This window comes from Gastrolobium bilobum, unplaced genomic scaffold (genome assembly GCF_033153095.1).
Source record: "Gastrolobium bilobum isolate Gb01-03AN ecotype WA unplaced genomic scaffold, APGP_CSIRO_Gbil_v1 utg14467, whole genome shotgun sequence".
Classification (NCBI taxonomy): domain Eukaryota; kingdom Viridiplantae; phylum Streptophyta; class Magnoliopsida; order Fabales; family Fabaceae; genus Gastrolobium; species Gastrolobium bilobum.
The window spans coordinates 151,084-178,385 of NW_026897136.1; the positions used below are offsets into that span (position 1 = coordinate 151,084).

The 27,302-nt window shown below is 37.8% G+C and overlaps 1 protein-coding gene across 4 annotated transcripts in view; it reads left to right on the forward strand.

The window, feature by feature from the left end:
* LOC133304431 (uncharacterized) overlaps window positions 1–24,864 on the forward strand; it is an 85,849-nt gene extending 60,985 nt beyond the window's left edge. For all 4 annotated transcript variants that reach the window (XM_061504466.1, XM_061504467.1, XM_061504468.1 and 1 more), the window contains 5 exons: window positions 4,194–4,340; window positions 4,527–4,655; window positions 16,369–16,467; window positions 23,971–24,009; window positions 24,386–24,864. In XM_061504466.1, the coding sequence (XP_061360450.1) occupies window positions 4,194–4,340; window positions 4,527–4,655; window positions 16,369–16,467; window positions 23,971–24,009; window positions 24,386–24,523 (552 nt within the window). In that variant the 3' untranslated portion in view covers window positions 24,524–24,864. The remainder of the gene's footprint in view (window positions 1–4,193; window positions 4,341–4,526; window positions 4,656–16,368; window positions 16,468–23,970; window positions 24,010–24,385) is intronic.
* The last annotated feature ends 2,438 nt before the right edge of the window (window positions 24,865–27,302 follow it).

Consider the following 27,302-nt stretch of genomic DNA (forward strand, 5'->3'; position numbering starts at 1 on the left):
TGAGATGAATGCCTTGGAGAAAAATAAAACATGGGAGGTTGTTGATAGACCTGATAGAAAGAAAGCAGTAGGGTGCAGATGGGTTTATGCCTTGAAATATAATTCTGATGGTACTCTTGAGAGATATAAGGCTCGGTTAGTTGCCAAGGGTTACACTCGGATCTATGGCATTGATTATGAAGAAACTTTTTCCCCAGTTGCAAAAATGAATGCTGTGAGAGCTTTGTTGTCCCTTGCTGCCTATTACTACTGGGATATGAATCAATTTGATGTGAAGAATGTTTTCCTTAATGGTGAGTTAGAAGAAGTAGTCTACATGGAAATCCCACCTGGCTTTGGCTCTATGGATGGAGGAAATAAAGTTTGCAGGTTAAAAAAGGCCTTGTATGGATATAAATAGAGCCTTATATCTCACACACTATTGTAAGTCAAGGAGATTTACTAAGGTTATGCTGGCCTTAGGATATAAACAGAGTCAAGGAGATCACACACTATTCTTCAAGCACTCCCAAAATGGGAAGATAATTGTACTCCTTGTATATGTTGATGATATTATTATAACAGGTGATGATATTGCTGAGAAGCATTTTCTACAAGCACGGCTAGCCTCTGAGTTTGAAATTAAAGATCTTGGGAGATTGAAATATTTCCTAGGGATAGAGGTAACTCATTCAAAGGAATGATTTTTTATCAGCCAGAGGAAATATGTCCTTGATCTTCTAAAAGAAGCGGGAAAACTTGGGTGTAAACCCTCTGTTACTCCTATTGAGCAGAATCACAAGATGGGTTATGAAGATGAGAGTCCTCCAGTTGATAAAGGACAATATCAGCGGTTAGTTGGGAGACTGATATATTTGGCTCATACTAGACCAGATATTGCTTATGCTGTCAGTATTGTAAGTCAGTTCATGCATAATCCAAAAGAAAAACACATGCAGGCAGTGGAGAGAATTCTTCAATATCTAAAAAGCACTCCTGGTAAAAGACTGTTGTTCCGGCGTAATGACAATCTCTCTTTAGAAGTTTATACCGATGCTGATTATGCTGGATCCGTAATTGATCGTCGATCTACCACTGGTTATTGTATGTTTCTTTGTGGTAACCTAGTGACTCGGAGGAGTAAGAAGCAGGACGTGGTTGCTAGATCAAGTGTTAAGGCTGAATTTCGAGCTATGGCTCAAGGCGTTTGTGAATTATTGTGGTTGAGAATTATACTTGGTGATCTTAAAATAAGATGTGATGGACCTATGAAGTTGTTTTGTGATAATAAGTCTGCCATTTGTATAGCTTATAATCCAGTTCAACATGATCGGACTAAGCACATTGAGGTGGACCGTCATTTATCAAAGGAAAGCTTGATAGCGGTTTGATTACCACTCCATACATCCCTTCTGGACGCCAGTTAGCTGATATTCTAACAAAAGGACTTCCCTCAGAAAGGTTTCAAGAGCTTACTAGCAAGCTGAGAATGATAAATATCTATTCCTCAGCTTGAGGGGGATTCTTGTAAATAATAATATTTGTTTATTTATTTTCATTCTAGAATCTTCTTTGGGCTTAGCCCATTAGGTTATTTAGTCTCTTTAAATAGAGAGCAATTGTACAGATGTAAGACATAATTTTATCTATAAGACTCTTCTTTCAACTATATCGTTTTGGCTTCATCCATATTTGCTTTGGTCAACAAATCATGAATGCATTTAGACTGAGAGAGCGTGATAGCATTCGATCCAGTTCTTTTACCTTCAATGCTAAGAAAGTAGTTGAGAAGACTAAGATCTTTTAGAGAAAAGTTGCAGTTTGGTTGCTGAATTAGTTTCTAAACAAAGGCAGAGTCATTGCTTGTGCTTCAGTAAACAAATAATGAAGGATCACATCTGCTAGCAGCAAAGCCCAACTGAATAAGAGATACTTTGAGCTTAGACCATATAAAGCTTTGTGTTGCTAGCATACAAGAGATTTGTCGAAACACTCAAATCTTGGGGTTGTTTCATGTATACCATTTTATCAAGGGAATGCATTATTAACATCTAACTGCCTAAAACCCAGCCATAAGAAATAGCAATAGTAAGAATGGTTCTTGTTAGAGATATAAAAAAACCATTAATGTAGCCTCAAGCTTTTGGGTTGAAATTGTTCTTTACATGATATCAGAGCCTCGGTGTCACGAGTTTGATCCTCATAGCCCCCCATTTTCTTTGTGAAATTTTTTAGCACAGGTAGGCTGGACCTGAGATATATAAAAACCTTTAATGTAGCCTTACCCAATACCTTAAGCTTTTGGGTTGAATTGATTCTTTACAGTTCTGATGGTAATAGGTTTCACCATTGGAGAAAAAGTTTATTTGTAGTCAAAACCTTTTTGTTTGTGAAATCATTTTGCAACCAACCTAGCTTTGTGTAAATTAACGGAACCATCTTGATTTTCTTTAACTCTAGGGACAAGACTCCATGTTTTATTTTCTTGGAGAGCATTGAATTCGGCTTGCATAGAAGCAAGCCAATTATGACTAGCCTAAGTTTGTTTTACAACACTAGGTTCAAGGGATGTAAGCAAAGCTTCATGTTTGAAACGTGTTTTAGACCTTGTGGTATAGAAGGAGTAGGAGAAAAGGAATCCAAGGAACCAGATGATATGTATTCTCGCTTAGATCTTGTATAAGTAGAAGAGGGAGGAATAGAGAGAGTATGTGAAAAGGGAGTTGGGAAGCCGAATTACCTGAGGAGGGTGAAGATCCCTTAGAGCTTGTAGAAGTAGAAGAAGAGGGAGGAGTAGAAAGAGTATGTGATAAGGGAGTTGGGAAGCCGAATTACCCGAGGAGGGTGAAGAGAGGACTGGTGTGGTGAATGTACCTATAACTGAGTAGAGAAGATTGGGATGGAGAGGTAGACTGATTAGAAGGTATTGGTTTAGAGCGTGGGCTGGAGTTGGCAAAGGGGGTGAACTTGAACTTGAAGTAACAACATTAGTCCTACCATTGGCAGAAGTAGGTGATTGTGGCCCATGTAAGTGAAATTTTGTAAAAGGAATCAAGTTAGAAATTGGTGAGGAAGAAAACTGTGACTTGGGGTTAGTGCAGTCCATCTTAAGCCAAGAAGAATAAGGAAATTTTGTCCAAGTAAAATGTACATCTTTAGAGATAAATAGTCGACCTTCAGAATTGAGGCGCTCATATCCTTTGTGACGTGGAGAATAGCCATGAAAGATGCACTTATTGGATCTAAACTAACTATTATATAGCCTTAGAAAGGCGAAACAGGCACATCCAAACACCTTGAAGAAACTATAATGTGGAGACATGTTATAAAGTTTGGTGTATAGAATTTTGAAATTTAACGCTGTAGTAAGTAGAGAGTTTGAGATAGACAGTTGCGATAAAGGCATGATCTCATAATCTTATAGGCAATATGGCTTGTAAGAACACACTCTACATAATTTCTTGCTTGCGCCAATTTCAAAATTTCATAGATTATGGGTTTAGTGCAACCGATCATATGACTTGTTTAAGTGATCTGATTATCTCTTATCATCTTACTATTGGTATTCATACTACAGTCGTAGCTGATGGATTTGCAGGTTCCATTGGGGTGTTAATTGCTTTGTGTCCCTACATACCCTTTCTGTGTAATAAGTCTAGTGTTTACTTCCTTTAAAACATGAAGATTTCATTTTAGAGTGAGCAACTTCCATTCCCAGGAAGAGAGGCACTGCCAATGAATGCACTTAAGGCAAAAAACGATCCTGCACAGGAGGCAGACTTGGGGTTTTTACATAAGTAGAGGTTCCTAGATCAGAGCTTTGATGCGAAGTTGAAAGATGGGAAATACTTAATATTATTTCACACTGTTCCAATGTACATCAGTCTACTATATAGACTCAGCCAAGTAAAAGAATGAATAAAGTATAAAATACGGAACTAATCCCTCGCATATTACAAAAGACTACTATATTTTCATTTGTCCTGTTAACAGAGGTTGGGTTTCTCCTGATGTTTTTGAATTATAGTTTAAAACAAAATAATGCCTCGCAAAGAAAGAACTGAAATGTATTGCTGCTGAGTTTCAGGTATAAAAGGAAAACAAAATGATTGTTAGAGGTTCTGCTGACATTGCGTATTGCAGTTGTAGCTTCTGATCATTTGAAAGATATCTAAGTTGCAAGTTTTTTTTTTTTTTCCTGCTCTATTTTCCAGGTTGCAGCAGCTTACTTTGCATTCTTGGAGACTCTCTTCAATGGTCATTTATCATTTGTTCTGAGTTTGGATAAAAATGCATTTATGCTTATTGTTGGATCTCTTGAATCGGGCCTTAAAGATTTAAGTGAGAAAATATCATCACAGGTTTGTAGAAGCTTGGAGCATGTTTTAGTTGTGATAATTCCAACGTTATTACAATATTAAATGCAAGTTTCGATTTATGTACTGCATATCAATTTTTATTTGCTCATGATTTGGGAAACTACGCTCAATTTATTGTATGCTGTTTTTGGTGTACATTTGTACTCTAAATTTGCTTCCGTTATGTAGTGCGCCACTGCTATTGACAACTTGGCTACATTTTATTTCATCAACGTTACTGTTCGAGAGTCAGCTAGCTCACCTGCTGCTCGTAATTTAGCTGGACTCATTTCTGATTGCCCTGGGCTCTTCTCTAGAGTAAGTTTGTGACTGGCTTGCTACTAAGATACATTGTTTCCGTATAGTTTACACTTTGTGAAGAATGTAAAACTGATGAAATATGATTCTGAATAATTTTTCATATATATTTAGGGACCCAAAGGGTTCCTTATATACAGATTACAATGGTAGCTCGAGAGTTGCAGTAATAAAGAGAACACAATAATCAAAGGGTCTAACAAGTAACAACTAGTAGCTAATAGAAATAAAACTAATTATAATACTCTAGAATATTCTACACTCCCCCTCAAGTTGGAGATATATATTGATCATTCCAACTTGCTAATTGAATCCTCAGAGGTGGGCTTGTGTAATCCTTTGGTGAGAATGTTCGTCTTTTGCTATTTGGTAGGTATATAGGACAAACATATACTACCATCCTCCAATTTTTCTTTGATAAAGTGACGATCAACCTCCACATGTTTTGTTCTGTTATGGTGAATAGGATTTTGAGCAATACTAACAGCAGCCTTATTATCACTATACAACCTGAGAAGTAGGGAATAAAGAATCTTCAATTCCTCAAGAAGTCTTCTTAACCAAATTCTTTCACAAATTCCATGGGCTAGAGCTCGAAATTATGCTTCTGCACTGATTCTGGCTACAACTGTTTGTTTCTTACTTCTCTAGGTCACAAGATTTCCCCAGACATAGGTACAATATCCCGAAGTGGATCTTCTGTCCATTGCAAAGTCAGCCTAATCTGCATCTGTATAGATTTCAATCATCCTCTTGTGTCCTCTTTTAAAGAGCATTCCTCGACCAGGGGTGTTTTTGAAGTACTTAAGGATTCTATAAACTACACTAAGGTGTTTTTCCTTAGGAGAATGCATGAATTGGCTAACCATGCTAGTTGCAAATGCAATATCAGGCCGAGTGTGAGATAAGTAGATCAATTTCCCCACCAACCTTTGGTACTGCTCCCTGACAACTTCTTTCCCGTCTTCATTTCCCAATTGGGTTTAATTGGAGTCTCTGCTGGCTTGCACCCAAGCATTCCTGTTTCTTGTAACAGGTCTACAATATATTTCTTCTGAGTTAAAGAAATTCCTACTTTACTACGAGCAACTACCATGCCAAGAAAATATTTGAGAGATCGAAGATCCTTTAGTTCGAACTGGTCAGCTAAACACTTCTTCAAAGAGCTTATCTTCTCATAATCATTACCTGTGACAATTATGTCATCAACATAAACAATGAGAATAGCAATTTTACCACTGTCAGTGTTTAAAAAATAAAATGTGTTCCGTCGAAGCTTGGAAGAATCCTCTTCCCTTAACAACTTTAGTAAATTTTTCAAACCACTCTATAGGGTATTGTTTAAGCCCATAGAGAAATTTCTTCAACCTGTATATTGAACCGTCTCCTTTTTCAAAACCAAGTGGTGGATCCATGTAAACTTCTGCATGTAAATCACCATTCAAGACGCCATTCTTTACATCTAATTGTTGCAAGGGCCAATCAAGGTTGGCAACAAGTGATAGTTGGACTCATATAGTGTTAAGCTTCGCAACAGGAGCAAACGTCTCCTGATAATCTATCCCATGAGCCTGAGTGAATCCCTTAGCAACCAATCTGACCTTATACTTGTTGATGTTGTTATCTGCATTAAATTTTATTCTGAACACCTACTAACAACCTACAGTTTTCTTTCCTCTGGATAATGCTACGGACTCCCAAATTACATTTTTTTAAGTGTTCCATTTCTTCAAAGACTGCATTCCTCCATTTTGGGTTATCAAGTGCTTCTTGGATTTTTTTTGTACTTTTGTACTATCTAACATAGTGTTGAGAGCACGAAAACCTGGGGATAACTTTTCATGAGATATGATGAGAAATAGGATGAGCAGTACATTTAGGTCAGTTGTATCAGCACATTCAAGTATTGGGTTGTTGGAACTAGAACTCTAGTTAGAATCCTGGCAATCTAGAGGTTCCTCAGGTAATTTACGCCTACTGTAAAACTTTTCCCATGTACCGCAAGGATCTCCGGTCTCTAGCACAATACCTGCTCCTATTTCCTGCACAATAACCCCCCCATTCTCCAAAGTCAAAGGTAAGACACCAGAATCATTTGGTTTCCAAGATTTATCTTCATTTACTCCAATAGGCTCCTCTTGAAGAGAAGTCGAAGGGAAGAGGGATTGTGTCTCATAAAAGGTGACATCATAGAAACGACGATCTTACGAAGAGAAGGTGAGTAACACTTGTAACCTTTTTTGTTAGGAGGATAACCTATGAAGACACATCTAATAGACTCAAGATCAAGTTTGAACCTTTGATGGGGAGGAACATGAACAAAAACCACACAGCCAAACAACTTGGAAAGAAGGGAAGAGAGAGCTAGAAAGAAGGAAAGGTTTCGGTAAGACAAGATAAAGGACAATGAAAATTTAGGACACGAGAAGGCATTTGATTGATGAGATATGATACAGTCAAGACAACCTCCCCTTACAGAAATCTAGGGACATGCATGGTAAACAAAAGTGCTCGAGCAACTTCAATTAGATGTCTATTTTTTCTTTCAGTCGCCCCGTTTTGTTAAGGAGTGTTACAACAAGAACTTTGATGAAGAATACCATGCTGGGTTAGGTAATCTCCAAGAACAGAATTAAAATATTCAGTACCATTGTCAGACCGCAGAATTTGGATAGAGGTTTGTAACTGAGTTTGAACTATAGCATGAAAGTTTTAAAAGTGGATGCAGCGTCAAACTTATCATTTAGAAGATATACCCAACATACCCTAGAATGAAAATCAATGAAAGTAATAAACCATCAAGCACTAGGGATTATTTTTTCGCGAGCTGGTCCCCGTCGGACGAATATGCAAGCATACATTTCATTCTTGTTTGGGTAATAGCAATGAGATTCCCCAATATCATGCTAAGAATAGCTAAGATTTTCAGAAGAAGATGTCATTTGTTTGATGAGAAATAAAAAGGAATATCGAAAATTCAAGTGGCTAGAGTCGAAGCGGCTACTTTCAAAGTAACTGAAAGAAAAGCAACGACTGGAGTGGGAGAGTCAGAGTCGAAAAGAGGATTCCTCCTTCTATATCACTACGAATCAAGGTAAATGGAGAACCATGATAAACTCTAGGGGGAAAAGAAACATGAGAATGTTTTGCAAACTGACAAATATCACAAAAAAAGGAACTTGGTTTTTTATTGATAAAAAAGTTTGGGAACAACTTCTGAAGATAAAACAAATTTGGGTGTCCTAACCAACGATGCCATAACAAAACATCATTACAATCATCAGACAAACATAAAGAATGGTTTGCAAAAATTTTCTTTTCATAAGGATCCTCTTCAAAATAGTAGAGCCCTTCTTTCTCTCTAGCACTGCCAATCATCATCCCTGAGTCCTGTTCCTAAAAAACAAGCATTGACAAAGAACATAGCAACACAATGTAACTCAGAGGTAAGTTTGCTGATAGAGATGAGGTTACAAGTAAAAGAGGAAAATGAAGCACTGAGTTCAAAGTAATGTATTTAGAAAGTTAATGGATCCTTTTTTCGTAATAGTCGATAAACTGTCATCAGTTGTTCTTATTCGTGACAGGTGATAGTAAGGGGTATAAGAACAATATAAAGTTGCATTACGTGTCATATGATTAGAAGCCCCTAAATCAAGAATCCACCAACTATTATGATCAACATGGAATGCCATACCTTGTTGAGCAACATGACTAGTTGCCTCAGTAGATTGAGACATCACCTTCTGAAATTACCCATACTAAGCCTTAGAGATGAAAACACCATCAGAATTTGGAGAGACACAAGACTCCTCAACCTTATCATCAGAAGAGAATTGATAAGCACGACTCTTGTTCTGCCCCTTTTGTTTCCAGTTTGGTGGTTTTCCATAGATTTCCCAACGGTTAGTACGTTTTGAATCACCAGTGGGACGAGCAGTTTTTTTGCTAAAGAACATAGAGTCCTTGTCACCTAACATCACCTTTCGGCGAAGCTCCTTCCGTCGCACCTTGGAAAAGGCAACAACAAGGGAAGGTAACGAGTTTTGCCCCAATATTCTTCCATGAACATCATCAAGATCATGATTAAGGCCAGCAAGAAAATCGTGACCAAGGCATTTTAAGTCACCCAATTACCGTAACTAGGTCCACTACCTTCTTTGGTTTTTTCCTTTTTTCGGACAAGATACCTCATCTTTCCCTTTGCTTGGATCAACAACTTGACAAATTAATGTTGGGAATTCGGTTCCCTCAAGCTCGGCTAAGCAGCCTTTGTGAGGAAGTCAATCAACAAGATCCTGATCTCGGATCTCGGCAATACCTCGGCCTGAACTTCACAAGGTCGGGCAGCGCAGCGGAAAAATTAAAACGAAAAACAGGAAAGAGAGAGAGAGAAGAAGAACACAACCAGATTCAACGTGGGAAAACCTTCTTCAATGAAGAAGTAAAAACCCACGGGACCTAGTCCAGATCAAAAATCCACTATGAAATAATGGTTACAAAGAATCAAATACACCATTGTTGTGGTTAACTCAACCTCTCCAACAATGGTGATAATCAAACCTCCCTAGAGACGTTTCACTCAAACTCTCTCTAGAGATCTCTCAAATGTAAAGCATAAAGCTTTACTCAAACAATCAAATAATTTTTCTCTCAAATTTGTTCTCTCAAATCTCTTAACCTAGCCTCCACCCACAACTAATGAATATATAGAGGAGGTGAGATCTAGGGTTATGGTTTTTAGGAAACCCCTCAATGGGCTTGGGCTTAGCATTGAAGGAGGAAGCCCAACAATTAACACCATTGCACATAATTCTTACCGTTTAAACGGTAACTGGTAATCTGCATCACTGGGTTGTCTTCAGAAGACGAAGAATTGGGAAGGGGAGAGGCTCCGGAAGAAACACCGGATGAATTTTCAGAATCCATAGTTTACAGCGGAAGAGAAGAACTGGTCCCCAGTAAAAAGTTTCTCCAGCGGTTCAGAAATAAAAGTAGTGTGTTCAGTGCTTACCAGCGGTTCAGGCGATTACAGTTGCTGGTGGGACAGTGTGAGTTGTTTCGTCCTTTGGTACAATAGTTTGGGTGTCCCAGCTTTGCGTACTTTCTGTCTATCAATAGGAGGCATGCCACATGAGGAATCAGATGAATTTTGAGCCTCAGCAATTAAGTCTTCCTTCTCATTGTCATGTAGTGTAACCACTGGAGTAGAAGATGTAGGTAACAGAAAGGGAGACTTAGACTCGAAGAAAATGGATGAAGTTTTTATACTATTCTCCCCTTGAAGCTGAGGGTGTAGAAAGGAAGACTCAGATTCATGGAAGTTAACATCCATAGAGACTGAATTTACTACTTGGAGGGTGGTAACATTTGTATCCTTTCTTGTTGGGAGCATAACCAAGGAAGACACACTTAAGGGCTCTAGGCTCTAATTTACTCCGATATTTTTTATGGATATGGACGAAGGCAACACATCCAAAGATACGAGACTGGAGACTTTGCATAATTATAACAGAAGGGAAAAAAGAGGTTATGAGATCAACAGGACTTACATGGCCAAGGACTCTGGAAAGCAGGCGGTTGATCAAATAGGCTACAGTTAATAAAGCTTCTCCCCAGTAAGAGTTGGGTACAAATGTCTGAAACAATAATGCTCTGGTGACTTCAAGCAATTGTTGATTTTTTCTTTCAACAAACCTATTCTGTTGAGGGGTATCCATGCATGTGAGCTCATGAATCATACCCTTATCTGAATCGAATTGTGACAGACGCTGGTTGACATACTTCATACAACTGTCAAATCTTAATCGCGTAATACTTTTATCAAACTGTGTCTTGATCATTTGATAAAATTGAATAAACGATTCTGGTACTTCTGACTTGTCTTTCATCAAGAATATTCATGTCACCCGAGTGCAATCATCAATAAAAGAAACAAACCACCTAGCACCTGAAATATTATGTACTTTAGAAGGGCCCCAAACATGCGAATGGATAAGAATAAAGGGCTCAATACTTTTTATTGAACTTGAAGAAAAGGGCACACGGTGGTGTTTTGCAAGCTCACAAACATCACAATGGAAGGAGTCAATTGAATGATCCTAAAACAAAGAAGGAAACATTGACTTCAATAAGCCAAATGACGGGTGCCCCAGACATTTGTGATGAAGCCGAATATGTGAGAATGAAGTAGACGGGTGATGACTCATCAATAATTGATTTCCGGTATCCCTTGTAGCACACTCTGAAATGAGATAGTATAACTCACCCTGCTCCTTAGCAACTCCAACCGCCCTGATACCGGCTCTGATACCATGTTGAAAAAAGAGATAATCTTATTGATAAAATTGTGTATTACATCTGTATAATTGCTCTCTATTTAAAGAGACTAAATAACCTAATGGGCTAAGCCCAAAGAAGATTCTAGAATGGAAATAAACAAATAAACAAATACAATTATTTACAACACTTCCCCTCAAGCTGAAAAATAAATATTTATCATTCCCAGCTTGCTAGTAAGTTCTTGAAACCTTTCTAAGGGTTTGTCAGAATATCAGCTAATTGACGTCCAGAAAGGATGTATGGAGTGGTGATCAACCCGTTATCAAGCTTCTTGTTGATAAAATGGCGGTCGACCTCAATGTGCTTAGTCTGATCATGTTGTGATCTATACAAATGGTGGACTTATTATCACAAAATAGCTTCATAGGTCCTTCACATCTTATTTTAAGATTACTAAGTATAATTTTCAACCACAATAACTCACGCTTGAGCCATAGCTCGAAATTCAGCCTCAATACTCGATCTGGCAACCACGTCCTGCTTCTTACTCCTCCATGTCACTAGGTTACCACAAAGAAACATACAAATAACCAGTGGTAGATTGACGATCAGTTACGGATCCAGCATAATCAGCATCGGCATAAACTTCTAAAGAGAGATTTCCATTACGCCGGAATAACAGTCCTTTACCAAAAGTGGCTTTAAGATATTGAAGAATTCTTTCCACTGCCTGCATGTGTTTTTCTTTTGGATTATGCATGAACTGACTTACAATACTAACAGCATAAGCAATATCTGGTCTAGTATGAGCCAACTATATCAGTCTCCCAACTAACCGCTGATATTGTCCTTTATCAACTACAGGACTATCCTCTTCATAATTCATCTTATGATTCTTCACAATAGGAGTACTAAAGGGTTTACACCAAGTTTTCCTGCTTCATTAAGAAGATCAATGACATATTTCCTCTGGCTGATAAAAATTCCTTTCTTTGAATGAGCTACCTCTATCCTTAGAAAATATTTCAGTCTCCCAAGATCTTTAATTTCAAACTCAGAGGCTAATCGTGCTTGTAGAAAATATTTCTCCGCAGTATTATCACCTGTTATAATAATATCATCAACATATACAAGGAGCACAGTTAGCTTCCCATCTTGGGAGTGCTTGAAGAATAGTGTGTGATCTTTTTGACTCTGTTTATATCCTAGGGCCAGCATAATCTTAGTAAATCTCCCAAATTAGGCACGAGGAGACTGTTTCAATGCATACAAGGCCTTTTTTAACCTGCAAATTTTATTTCCTCCACCCATAGAGCCAAAGCCAGGTGGGATTTTCATGTAGACTTCTTCTAACTCACCATTAAAGAAAGCATTCTTCACATTAAATTGATTCATATCCCAGTTGTAATGGGCAGCAAGGGACAACAAAGCTCTAACAATATTCATCTTTGCAACTGGGGCAAAAGTTTCTTCATAATCAATGCCATAGGTTTGAGTGTAACCTTTGGCAACTAACTGAGCCTTATATCTCCCAAAAGTACCATCAGAATTATATTTCAAGGCATAAACCCATCTGCACCCTACTATTTTCTTTCCATCAGGTCTATTAACAACCTCCCATGTTTTATTTTTCTCCAAGGTATTCATCTCATCTTGCATGGCTCGAGCCCAATTCTCATCTTTTAATGCTTCATGTACTGATTTTGGGATTGAGATAGAATCGAGTGCTGAAATAAAGCTTTTGTGCTACATAGAAAGGTTAGTAGAAGAGACAAAATGAGAGATAGGGTGTTGGGTGCAAGATCTTTTCCCTTTTCTTAGGGCAATAGGTAAGTCATCAGAGGTACTGGGTAAGCTATCAGAAGCAATAGGAAAATCATTAGGGGCAACAATATAAGGTTCAGAAATAGGAGAAATATTAAGATCAGAAACAAGAGATTCAGGACTTACCAGTGGTTCAGACGATGGAGGTTGCTGGTGAAGCAGTGTGGGCTGCTTTCTACTGTGATATACCAGGTGTCACAATCCTCCGTATATCCGGTGTATCAGATGGGTCAGACACAGAAGAATCAGAAACCGGAGGAAGAAGTGTAGGAGGAAGAGGTGTAGGAGAAGGTATGGAAGGTCCAGACTCAAAGATAGAAGGTGATGAATCTACTGAAGAACTGCTCTCCCCCTGAAGATGAGGACTTGGAAAAAAAGACTCAGATTTATGAAATGTGACATCCATTTTGACAGAATTTCCGACTAGCAGGATGATAACACTTGCAGCCTTTCTTGTCAGGGGCATAACCAAGGAAGATACTTTTGAGAGCCCTAGGATCCAACTTACTACGAAGATGTTTATGAATGTGGACAAAGACAACACACCCAAACACTCGTGGCTGAAGACTCTGCATAGAGGGCCAGAGGGAAAGAATGAAGTCATTGAGTGAATAGGACTTACATTTTCAAGGACCTGAGAAGACAAGCGGTTGATTAAGAAAGCTGCAGAAAGAATGGCATCTCCCCAGTAGCACTTGGGTACATGATTCTGAAAAAGTAAAGCATGAGCAACTTCAAGAAGATGACGATTCTTCCTCTAAGCAACTCCATTTTGTTGAAGGGTGTCCACACAAGTAAGTTCATGAATCATGCCCTGATCTTGGATGAATTTGGAAAGACGCTGATTGACATATTCGGTACCATTGTCGGACCTTAGTCTTTTAATTCTTTTACCAAATTGGGTCTCAATCATTTTATAAAATCGAAAGAATAATCGTGGTACCTCAGGTTTTTCATGCATTAAATAAACCCAGGTTACACGAGTGCAATCATCAATAAAAGAAACAAACCATTTATTACCAGAAGCGTGAGAAACTTTAGAAGGACCCCAAACATCAGAATGATAAAGATCAAAAGGCTCAACACTTTTAATGGTACTAGAAGGAAAAGAGACGCGATGATGTTTAGCAAACTCACAAACATCACAATGAAAACACTTAATGGACTTAGACAAAAATAATGATGGAAATAAAGACTTAAGCAAACGAAATAGAGGATGCCGCAAGCGTTTATGATGGAGCCAAATCAAAGAATCAGTAGTAGCATTAGACTGAGTCAATAAGGTGTGATCCTTAGCATACTTTGTAGAAGATTCTGGCACCAGATAGTACAACCCACCTTGCTCCTTAGCACCTCCAATCGTCTTCCTCGTGGCGAGATCCTGAAAAACACAGTGAGTAGGGAAGAAAGTTACAGTGCAATTCAAATCTTTGGTAATTTTATGGATAGAAAGAAGATTAGTGGAGAGTTTGTGAACATAAAGAACATTTTGGAGATGTAAGGAAGGCTGTAAATATGTTATCGGAGCCCGCAACTGATGTATGTGAACCATCAGCTACGGCTATTGTATGGGTGCCAATAGTAGGGTTATAAGAAAGAAAGGAGTCAGCACAACAAGCCATATTATCAGTAGCACTAGAATCGATAATCCAAGAATGTTTAAAATCAGTACAAGAAGTAAGAAAAGAATGAGTAGTGGAGCTCATACCAGTCATAGCCAAAGTACTAGTACTAGATGACTTACTCAAAGAATCAAGCATAGTCTGAATCCGCTCCAAATCAACCCGGTGAATAGAAATAAATTTCGAAGATGCGCCATTTGAATCCGCCATAATGTTGAGGTGAAAATCACGCAAATGCAAATCCAAATGATGTCTAACCGAAGAATAAAAAAACACAGATCTGGAAAGAGGAAACAAAAATCGAGCAGTTCTGTCCTGGAATAGTTTTTTTTTTTTGCGTGAACAGTACCCGATGAATAGTGAATTGCGTGAACAGTGTCGATGAATAGTACGCGTAATAGTGACGATGAACAGTGATGCGTAAACAGTATTTTTTTTTAAAAAACGTCTGTGAATTGATAGATCTGGAAAATAGAGGAATCAAACAGTAGTCTTCTTGGCCCAAAAAGGTCCCTGAAAAATTTTCGGTAGCGGCTAATGGCGGCGAGAGGCAAACAAATAGGATTCCGCTCTAAAGGCGGCAGTTGCGAAAGCAGAGTTCTCAGGATCGAGAGCTCTAATACCAAGTTGAAAAAAGAGAATCAATCTTATTGATTGTAAAGAACCTTGAGGTCACCACCCCAAAAGCTAGCTCAAAGGGTGGGAGTGTCCAAGGCCTTATAAACTTCACATTAGTTGCACATACAACCAATGTGGGACTATATATCTCAACACGCCCCCTCACACGAGAGCCCATTAGGCTTGAAGAGTGGATGATGCAACAGGCCCAGCCTACCTGTGCTAAGAAATTCCACAAGAGAAAGTGGGAGACGGCGAGGCTCTGATACCATATTGAAAAGAAGTTTCTGTATATAGATATAGAATAATTTACATGAGTGAGTATTTATACAAGAAAGAATCGCTAGGAATGACTAAGCGATGACTAATCAATCCTAATCACAATCAATTCTAATCAATCACAATCAATCCTAATCAATCATAATCAATCCTAATTAATAGGAAATAAAAACAGAGACATGTTTGAATTCTGATTTTCTACATTGATAAAATTGTGTATTACATCTGTACAATTGCTCTCTGTTTAAAGAGACTAAATAACCTAATGGGCCAAGTCCAAAGAAGATTCTAGAATGGAATTAAATAAATAAACAAATAAACAAATACAATTATTTACAACACAGGTAAAAAATCAATTCAACCCAAAAGCTTAAGCTGTTAGGTGAGGCTACATTAATAATTTTATATATCTCTAACAGTGTGAAACTCCTATGAAATTACTTTGAGACAACAAATCCGCAGTTAACATTGCTCGTGATTCAATTTAGCATGAAAAAACCAAACATAGGGCCAAACTTCTGAGGCGCAACAAACTCGTGAGGATAGAATGGCAAAGATGTGCAATTCACGAGTATGTGGTAGGATGTGATAATTAAGTGTATGCTAATCCAAATATCAATAATATCTGGATCTTGCATCCTGCATCCTGCATCAACAGTAATTTAATTATTAATGTTTCTTTAGCAATTTGGTGATTCTATATATTTATTTTTATCCATAAAAGAATAATGAGATAACCATCATATTGGACAGATATAGCATAATCTTGATGTAGAAATAAAATTCATTCTTGGGCCCTAGTTTAAGGCAAGCTGTTAGGTCATGTTGTTAACATTTTCATCATTTTGAATTTTGGTTGTCATTGTGAATGCAGACAATTGCTCTATATGTAATAATGTAGAGCAGCTATTAAAGTCCATCTTTGACAAGCAAATAGAATTTGATGCTTAACATTAAGTGAGACAACCTATTGCAATGATATTATTTCGATAAATGCAAAAACATATAATGCGGCTTATTGCATTGTTATTCTGTCTGATATAATTAAGCTTATCTTAATCATTAATCGTCTTAAAAAAATTTCTCAGATATTAAGAACCCTATTTGAGGTTGTTGTATTGGAGGACCGTGGCAATCAATGGACTCTTAGCAGAGCAATTCTGAGCTTGATTCTAATCAGTGAAGAGGTAATCATTTGACAGTCCTATTGTTATTACATTTCACTCTAAAATGCTGTGTTCATACTGTTTTCTTAAGCTATAAACTCTAATGCATGTTGTTAATGCGAGTCAAAACACATTCTGCACGTACACTATATATGGGGAATTTGGTCCGCCAGTACATTTGGGTAATTATTGTGAATTTGTTCTTCCCTTTCCCTTATATAAGAAAGATTCGATGGGATAGATTATATGGCAGATTCGTTTCCTATTTGTTTTCCAGAAATAGCTCTTTATTTTGAAAGTAATTACTCACATTTGTCTATATATATTATTGTAACACTGTGTACATGAATAATCAAGTATAATATTGAGTATTTCAAATTTTGACTTGGTATCAAAGCTCATGATCTGGGAGCTTGTGCATCTGAAATAAACTCTACCTTAGCCACTGCCTTACAAACAATAACCCCATGATTTCATGATTAATCCAATCCCTTAATACTTGGCATTTTAAACCGGAATCCAGCATATATATTAGTGTTAGTATTAATTACAATGATTCTTTATCAAATATATAATCCTACGTTGGTTCCTGACTAATTCTACAATATGTACATGATATCTTACTCTACCTTAATTACCCTAGATATTGTAATTTATTACTTCCTTGCTATCTGTTCCCTTATTTATTAATGTCTCTTGTTATTGTAAATAAGCCTCTTAGTTTACTGTTGCTATTTATTAGCATTGTTCTTTGTACTCAATATAAATAGGACCTATTGGGTCTCTCAATGAAAATCAATCAATAGTGTTATACAGCAAAACAATCTTTCTTTTTCATCATGGTATCAAGAGCTGGTTAAAATCCAGTCTCTTCCCTGTTCTAACTTCTTTAAGTCTTCCTTCCATTCCTTTTTTTTCGTTTTTTGCCTCTGTCAAGGCCAGAACCCTCACCTAGACACCTCCAACCACAAAACCAAGGCCACCATTAGGTCTAGAACAAAATTCCGAGCCAGCCAACAAAAGACCCGTCGCCGGAAACCCAGCCACGCGCCGCCACGCGCCACCAACATCCTTCAGCTTCGCCGGCGCGTGTGGTCCACGCGCCGCCTTCCCATCATTTTTTTCCGGCTGGTCATACCCCGTTCTGATCGTCTGCCTTCCCACTTCCTGTTTTGAGGGTCAAAATCATATTTGGAGGAATTTTTTTCTGGGTATTGTTGTTAGGAAGACATGGACACTGAAAATGTTGAAAATTCATCTGGAGTTTCGACCGGAACCTCACCCCTTCCCATTTCTTTGTCTTCTGGAGACAACCCAGCAATGCAGATCACCAATCACCGTTTAAACGGTAGAAACTATGTGCAATGGTGTCAATCTGTTAAGTTGTTTATCCAAGCCAAAGGGAAGATGGGGTATCTGGATGGAAAAAAGGTTCAACTAGCAGAACATGAACCTGGCTATGATGCTTGGGTGACTGAAAATGCTTTGGTCATGACATGGCTGACTAATTCTATGGAACCGGATATCAGTCAAACTTATTTATTCCTTGATACGGCTCAAGAAATTTGGGAAGCTGTTAAAGAATACTACTCTGACCTGGGCAATGCCTCTCAGGCTTTTGAACTCAACACCAAGGTGAAAGATTTACGCCAAGGAGGGATGACTGTTACTGAATACTTCCTTGCTCTAAAAACATTGTGGCAAGAAAATCTTTATGATAAAGCAGACCTTCAAGGTTTAGACGCTAATGCAATATTCAAAAATTATATAGAGAAAAGGCGTCTCTATGATTTTCTTGCTGACCTTAATTCTGATCTGGATGATGTTCGTGGAAGAATTTTGGGGCAAAACCCATTACCTTCCATTGCCACTGCCTTTTATGAGGTACGAAGGGAGGAGCTTCGCCGAAAGGTAATGTTGGGTGATAAGGACTCTAAGTCCTCTGATGGGTCTGCCCTTATAACAAAGAATATTGCTCGTCCTTCTGGGGACTCAAAACGTTCTGACCAATGGTGTTCTCATTGCAATAAGGGTGGTCACACCCGTGAAAAATGTTGGGAAATTCATGGCAAACCACCAAACTGGAAACCAAAAGGACAGAACAAGAATCGTGTTAATCAAGTATCTTCTGAAGATAAGGGGGAGGGGTCTCATATCCCTTCAAACCCCGATGGTGTTCTCCTCTCTAAGACCAGTATGAGCAATTTCAGAAATTGATGTCTCAACCTGCTGAGGCAACTAGTCATGTTGCTCAAAAAGGTATGGCATTCCATGTTGAACGTAGTAATCGTTGGATCCTTGATTCAGGAGCCTCTGATCACATGACAGGTAATGCAACCTTATTTTCCTCCTATACCCCTTACTATCACCCGTCACGAATAAGAACAGCTGATGGAAATTTCTCCACTATTGCGGGCAAGGGATCCATTAAACTTTCTGAACATATTATTTTGAACTCAGTCCTTCATGTTCCCTCCCTTACTTGTAACCTCATCTCTATTAGCAAATTTACTGCTGAGTTGCATTGTGTTGCTAAGTTTTCTGCAAATGCTTGTATCTTTCAGGAGCAGGACTCGGGGATGATGATTGGCAGTGCTAGAGAGGAAGAAGGGCTATACTATTTGGAGGAGGATCTTTGTGAAAGGAGGATTTTTTCAAACCACTCTCTATGTTTATCAGATGATTGTAATGATGTTTTGTTATGGCATCGTAGGTTAGGGCACCCAAATTTTGTTTATCTTCAGAAGTTATTCCCTAACTTATTTATCAATAAAAAGCCAAGTTCCTTTCTTTGTGATATTTGTCAGCTTGCAAAACATTCTCGTGTCACTTATTCTCCTAAGAAATATCATGAATCTTCTCCCTTTACATTGATTCATAGTGATATTTGGGGACCTGCTTGTGAAAAAAATGTCTCGGGTGCTCGTTGGTTTATTACTTTCATTGATGATCATTCTGGGGTATGTTGGATATATCTCTTAAAAGACAAGTCTGATGCGGCATCCACTTTTAAAGATTTTCATGCTATGATTCAAACTCAATTCCAGACTCCTATCAAAATTCTGCGAACAGACAATGGCACTGAATATTTTAATTCAGTTCTTGGAGATTACCTAAACCAGCATGGAATTATTCATCAAAGTTCTTGTCCTAACACCCCTCAACAAAATGGGGTGGCTGAAAGGAAAAATAGACATCTAATTGAAGTTGCTCGAGCTCTCTTATTCACGATGCATGTCCCTAAATATCTGTGGGGGGAAGCCATCTTGACAGCTTTTTATCTCATTAATCGAATGCCTTCTCCGGTACTAAATTTTCATTCTCCTTTATCTTGTCTTACTAAATCTTTTTCTTTTTTCTGTGCTCTTTCTTCTCTTCCTCCCAAAATATTTGGCTGTGTGGTCTTTGTACATATTCCTCCACATCAAAGGTCCAAACTTGACCCTAAATCTATTAGATGTGTCTTCATAGGATATCCCCCTAATCAAAAAGGCTATAAGTGTTACTCACCTTCTCTCCGTAAGGTCTTTGTTTCCATGGATGTTACCTTTTATGAGACACAATCCTTTTTTTCCCCGACTTCTCTTCAGGGGGAGTCTACTGGTATGGATGAAGATAAGCCTGGGAAACCAAATGAAGCTGCTGTCTTACCTTGGCCTTTGGAAACAGGGGGAGTTATTGGGAAGGAAACAGGGGGAGCAACTATACCTGAGTCTAATGATCCTCCTGGTCCTTGTGATCCTCCTGGTAAATGGGGAAAATTCTACAGTAGGCGCAAAACACATCAAGAGACTCTAGACTGCCAGGATCCTGACTCGAGTCCTTGCTCTAGCAACCCACTTGAATGCACTAGCACAGCCAACATTGATATGCCCATTGCCCTTCGGAAAGGTACTAGATCTTGCACTGCTCATCCTATTTCCCATTATATCTCATATGAGAAGTTATCTCCAGGTTTTCGTGTTTTCAACACTATGTTAGATAGTACCAGGATACCCAAAAATATCCAAGAAGCACTTGATGACCCAAAATGGAGGAACGCCGTATTAGAAGAAATGGATGCACTTATAAAAAATGGAACATGGGAGTTTGTGACATTACCTAAAGGAAAGAAAACTGTTGGTTGCAAGTGGGTGTTCACAATAAAATTTAATGCAGATAACACAGCATCAACAGGTATAAGGCCAGATTAGTTGCCAAGGGATTTACTCAGACTCATGGGATTGATTATCAGGAGACATTTGCTCCTGTTGCCAAGCTTAACACTATCCGCGTTCTGCTATCTCTTGCCGCCAACCTTGATTGGCCATTGCAACAATTAGATGTCAAGAATGCCTTCTTGAATGGTGATCTACATGAGGAAGTTTACATGGATCCACCTCCTGGTTTTGAAAAAGGGGATGGTTCTGTGTGCAAGTTGCAGAAGTCTCTCTATGGACTTAAACAATCTCCCAGAGAATGGTTTGGGAAATTTACTCAAGCTGTTAAGGGAAGAGGGTTCACCCAAGCTCAGACTGATCACACTTTATTCTTTAAACACTCTGACAAAGGTAGAATTACTATCCTCATTGTTTATGTTGATGACATAATTGTCACTGGTAATGATACCGAGGAGATAGCCTCTTTAAAAGAATGTTTAGCTGATCAGTTTGAACTAAAAGATCTTGGATCTCTCAAATACTTCCTTGGCATGGAAGTTGCTCGAAGTAAGGAAGGAATTTTCTTAACTCAGAAAAAATACATTCTAGACCTGTTGCAAGAAACAGGTATGCTTGGGTGCAAGCCAGCAGAGACTCCAATTGAAGCTAATATCAAGATGGGAGTTGAGGACGGGGAAGATGTTGATAAGGAGCAGTACCAGAGACTAGTGGGGAAATTAATCTATTTGTCTCACACTCGTCCTGATATTGCTTTTGCTGTGAGCATGGTTAGCCAATTCATGCATTCTCCTAAGGAAAAACACCTTAGTGCTGTTTATAGGATTCTCAAGTACCTCAAAAACACCTCTGGTCGAGGAATTCTCTTTAAAAAGGGGAACAAAAAAATGATTGAAGTTTATACAGATGCAGACTGGGCTGGCTCTGCAATGGACCGAAGATCTACTTCAGGATATTGTACTTATGTCTGGGAAAACCTTGTGACCTGGAGAAGTAAGAAACAAACTGTTGTTGCAAGAAGCAGTGCAGAAGCGGAATTTCGGGCTTTAGCCCATGGTATTTGTGAAGGAATTTGGTTAAGAAGGCTTCTGGAAGAGTTGAAGATCTCTTATTCCCTACCTATCAGATTATATTGTGATAATAAAGCTGCTATCAGCATTGCTCAAAATCCTGTCCATCATGACAGAACAAAACATGTGGAAGTCGATCGTCACTTTATCAAAGAAAAATTAGAAGACGGTAGTGTATGCTTGTCATATATACCTACCAAGGAACAAACGGCAGATATTCTCACCAAAGGTTTACTTAAGCCGACCTTTGAGGATTTGATCAGCAAGTTGGGAATGATCAATATATATCTCCTAACTTGAGGGGGAGTGTAGAATATTCTAGATTATCATTTATTACTTCCTTACTATCTGTTCCCTTATTCATTAATGTCTCTTGTTATTGTAAATAAGCCTCTTAGTTTACTGTTGCTATTTATTAGCATTGTTCTTTGTACTCAATATAAATAGGACCTATTGGGTCTCAATGAAAATCAATCAATAGTTTTATACAGCAAAACACTCTTTCTTTTTCATCAACACGTCTAAGGAGACATGTAGTCTTGTTACCGAAAGGTAATTCAACTTTCCAATCAAACTCGAAGGTCTTCAAGTCAAGAGGAAAAAGAGACTTTGATGAAATCTGTATGTCTTAAATACATAATGGAGTCAGGATAATATAGCCAGACACATATATCCCTACTATTCGTCTCAACATCCTGCATAGAACTCTGACTTCTCTTTGTTCTCCACTACTGATGTTTGGATCACGCCCAAAAGTATCCAGTATTCGGATCACGGCCTCCCTAAAGTCGGTCCATGTTGTGTTTGATGAGCAAAGCTCCCACTATTGGAACCAAGACAGTACTCTTCCCTCCAAAGCCATCATCGCCACCCCTTTGAGCACGAAATAACACTCAACCGGTTCACCCACCCATAGGTACCTTGAAAATAGAGAAATTTTCAATTTCCTCTCCATCTTTCTTCCCATCCCTCGGTTATTGTACTTCCATCCCCCATGTGACTCTCTCCGGAGGAGTTAGCTTGTTGTCCCTCACCATTGAGGTCTATGCGATTGCCCTTCAAGAATCTCCTCCATCCTCTGATAACGGGATTTGTGGGCTTCCCTCTCTCATCTTGCCTGTTGTCTGTCATCTTCCATCAGCTTCATCAATCTATCAAACCCTCTCTCTACCGAATCCAATTGTGTCCCCATTCTTGCAACAACCATGAATGAATTCTGTATTCAAAAGCTCTGATACCAGTGGTAAGAACTGGAACCAAGATTGGAAGATTATCAAGAAAGAAATGGAATCTTGTTACGGTAGTCAGGAATCTTGTTACGGTGGCCCTTCAAGAATCTCCTCCATCCTCTGATAACGGGATTTGCGGGCTTCCCTCTCTCATCTTGCCTGTTGTCTACCATCCTCCATCAGCTTCAACAATCTATCAAATCCTCTCTCTACCGAATCCGATTGTGTCTCCATTCTTGCAACAACCATGAATGAACTGTGTCTCAGTGGTAAGAACTGGAACCAAGATTGGAAGATTATCAAGAAAGAAATGGAATCTTGTTACGGTAGCCTCTTCCTCAGGATCTGAATCAAGGTCCTAGAAGATAGATATTGGTAGAAAATTTAAAATGGAGGAGGCCCCCCCCCCCCCCCCCCCCCCCCCCCCCCCCCCCCCCCCCCCCCCCCCCCCCCCCCCCACCCCCCCAAAAGTCTCTCTCTCTCTCTCTCTCTCTCTCTCTCTCTACTCGAGGGGATTGGGATCCTTGGCCCTCAACTTCTGTTCTAGCCTATCTTCTCTTTTCCCATTCCCTTTTATACTCCCTCCTCCACCTTCCCAACTAACTAACACTCTTAATTCTGTTGGAGACACTCCAACTAATTAACTGTCGTGACTAACTAATCTATCATGCTAACTAATTAACTTTCACTCATCCTAAGTCCGTCACTCTTCCTTCTAACGTATGTTTTGGTGATTGGAGGTTTGCTAAAAGATTGCTACTCTCCAAACTTCTGACATATCTCTTATTTCTTTGCTTCTTTTTGGGTTACGGTTAGTAGTCTTAATTGTATTAATGGACTTCGGCTTAGGCTTTTACTAGTGATATTATAATTACACCAGTACTTGACTTAATTATTATAATAATAAGACCTATTGGTTAGTATTTTGTGTCAAATATCAACATATCTATTTCATATTCATCTAATATTATTAAGATCATCCTTCCTCACTTTTCCTACCTCTGTATGCACATATCGTATAACTTCTACTGTATATACTTGCACATTGACCTGCTATTTTTCTTGCAGATGTTCACAAATGTCAAGGCTCAAATTTTGGCTTCATATGTAAGTCCAAAGCTATCTACGAATTTTATTGTTCTCCAGCATATCATATCACCTAAATTAGCAGTATTATGGCTCCCCTCAATTAGAATTAATGACATGTCTTGTGTTAATTTGGTCATAAATGTAATAAATTGATCTCTCTTAGGCCTCTTAACCAGTCTTGTATCTTGTACTCTGGCCACATTTTTAAGACATTCTACTCACAATAGAAATAGCAATAGTTTAAACCATTAGAAGTGGGCAAGTGGTGAGGGGCTTTGGTAGTTGGAACGAGATTATAGGTTTGAACTTCAAAGCCACCATTATATTTAAAAAACAAAGAAGTAGCATTAATCTCAAGTGTTAAAATCTTAATTTTCCTTTAATCATTGTGCAGCCACCAGACCAACAGCAGCGGCTTTCTTTGTGCTTTGACAAGCTTATGGCAGATGTGACGCTCAGCTTGGATGGGAAAAATAGGGACAAATTCTCTCAGAACCTGACCAGATTGAAGTCTGACTTTTGTGGCAAATAGCATCTTCTTGGCAGAATAATTTTGTTTTTCTTCCTCATATGTGGTAGGGGTGTCTGATTTGGAATCCTGTACATTTACAATGATTCTGTTTTAGTGGGGGATTTTTTTTTTTTTTCCGGTGGGGCTTGATGAAAGTTCTGCTGGCATGTTGACATGCCTTTAATAGAAAAGCAGGGAGAGATTATAGCAACTCGGAGTTAAACAGGCATATTGAGATGAAGTGAGGGTGAGATGGCTTGCTGGAAAGCTCTTAACCCTTTTTTTTTCTCTCCCCATTTAAACTAGCTGAAAAATTGCCAAATTGGAATGGAATTTGTAAATTTTAGGTATTTAGTTGACAATATATGATATTTTTTGTTAATGCTTCGACATTGTCTTTCTCGCGTTACATTTCCATGCCTCAAATCCTTGAGTTGATTGGTATTGAAGAGGTAGTGATGGAGAAAAACAGGAAAGAGAAATTCAATAATCGAAATTGATATTGATTTAATGTGATAAGATGTTATATAAATTATAAAACATTAAACTATATTGATATGGATTTTATACCTTTAATTCCAATTAAATGAGGAAATAAATAATAAAATTAATAAAATATAAAAATCACTGTTAAAGAAAATATTTTCTAAAACATTGTGAAATATTTTTTTGAAGTATTTTAACAATTTTTTTTTGTAAATTACTTGCTTTTTTTTTTATCACTTATTCTCTTATGTTTTTTTTCTATCAGAAATACACCTTTGTCCTTTTACAATAATTTTTAATACATTCCTTTCTTTAAATAATTAATCTACTTTTGCAAAGCTGAAAACATAAAGCTTGTGATTTCATGTCAACTATTTTGAAAACATAAAGATGTAAATGAACAACTATTTCATATCAAATTAATAGATCTATAAATCTGGTTTCATATCAACTGTTTTGAAAACATAAAGATACAAGTGAGCAATTATTTCACATCAAACACAGCTATAAATCGGCTTTAAAAAGTATAGTTTGGTGACAAATATTTAAAATGAACCTTACACTAGTTTTATGTTTAACTAGTTTCATAATAATAATAAGGGTAAAATCTTATTGATATAGCATATTTGAAGAATTGAGCAATATAATAAAAGTTACTTTAATGGACAATAGTTTCAACCGCCCAACCAAGAATCGATGATTATATCAATATTGCATATTTAATGTACCAATTCTAATCAATAACAAAGCTAAATTTTGATAGAACAATAATGGATTATTATCACTTATGCTGTGCACAACGAAAAGACGGAAGGAAAATGCTATCTTATGAGCGCTTAATTGAAAATTTTGAAAATTTAATCCTATATCAATTTAAATATATAACAACAGTGCAAAACCAAGTTTGACAAGCTTTATATTCAAGTATTTACAAAGCCATGAATTTAAATCAATTTTTTTCAAAACTGGAGAAATTTCGTTGAAACATTAGAAACCCTTGCAAAGCTTAGGGGGACAAGATGATACGCACGTATTTTTATAAGAAGGGTAAAATAGACAGATTAATTAAGTTTTTAACGGTATTAAGGATGCACTTAGATGGAAAAAAAAAATATAAGGGATAAACGATAAAAAAAATATAACGAGATAAGTGATTCAAAGGGGGATCACCGGGGTATTTGAACTTTTTCAATTAAAAAATAATAGTGGTGATAAAGATATGGCTAGTGTGAGTTGTGGTTTAAAAAGATGACGGATAAAGAATAGCGATGATAATTCATGTTAGCGGGTCAGGTTCATAGTGGATCAAGATTGGATACAAATATTACATTTGACACGCGTACAATATGAATAAAAATTCGTGTCAAAACTTGTGATACAAATATTATTCTACTTTACATGACTAACCTATTAACCTCATAATATCTGGCTTAATATGCAGATTGACACGACTGATACAAATACCTTGTTAGTCTCAAAATTTCTCTCTTTTTATGCATGCTAACACGACAGAAATAACTTATATACCGAATATCACTTTCACCAATATTGACATAACACTAACACCTTGGAAGAAGATTACCGAATGCTTGGAAGGTCTGCCAGTACCCTCCCTTGAGGCATAAAAACCCAAGTAAAGCATGCAGGCGAAGTGGTGGCTCCATACGGCTTGATATAGAATGAAGAAAGAAGGTTAATTGGTTGGCAAAGCAAGAGGAGATCAAAAGACATAAAGACCCCTCTTGAGCGAAAGACATAGACTCAAGAGCTCAAGACAATATGAGCATCTTCAGACTTAAGACACTGTTAATGTATTAAGGCATAGTGGGGCTTTGGTGTTGCGTTTGTAAGTTGACATGTAACATGTCACAAATTTTTTTACATCAGTTTTTTGTCGACACAAACACAAACATGTCACAAATTTTTTTACATCAGTTTTTTGTCAACACAAATACAATACGAATTTGAGTTAACCAGTTTAAGCATGCGTGTTGAAAATTGTCAATCGAGAAAAAAGTTATTGCTCGAATGATTCCCAATGGACTATCAAATTGATTCTAGAGTAAGAAAAGATGTAATATTATTATGTCAATCTCTCCTTCAAAACAATGACAAGAGATAACCATAACAAAAGAAATGTCAAGAAATAGTTCAAAAACATCAAAACAAACATAGAGAAACCATAAAATGTCTAACCACGAATAGGAAAAAAAATGTGGCCGAAGGGGCAATATGTGATATAAAGGCTAGTTGGGTACAGTTTGTTAACTGTGTGTGCACTTAATATATCATGTTCATAAATCATGAAATAGTA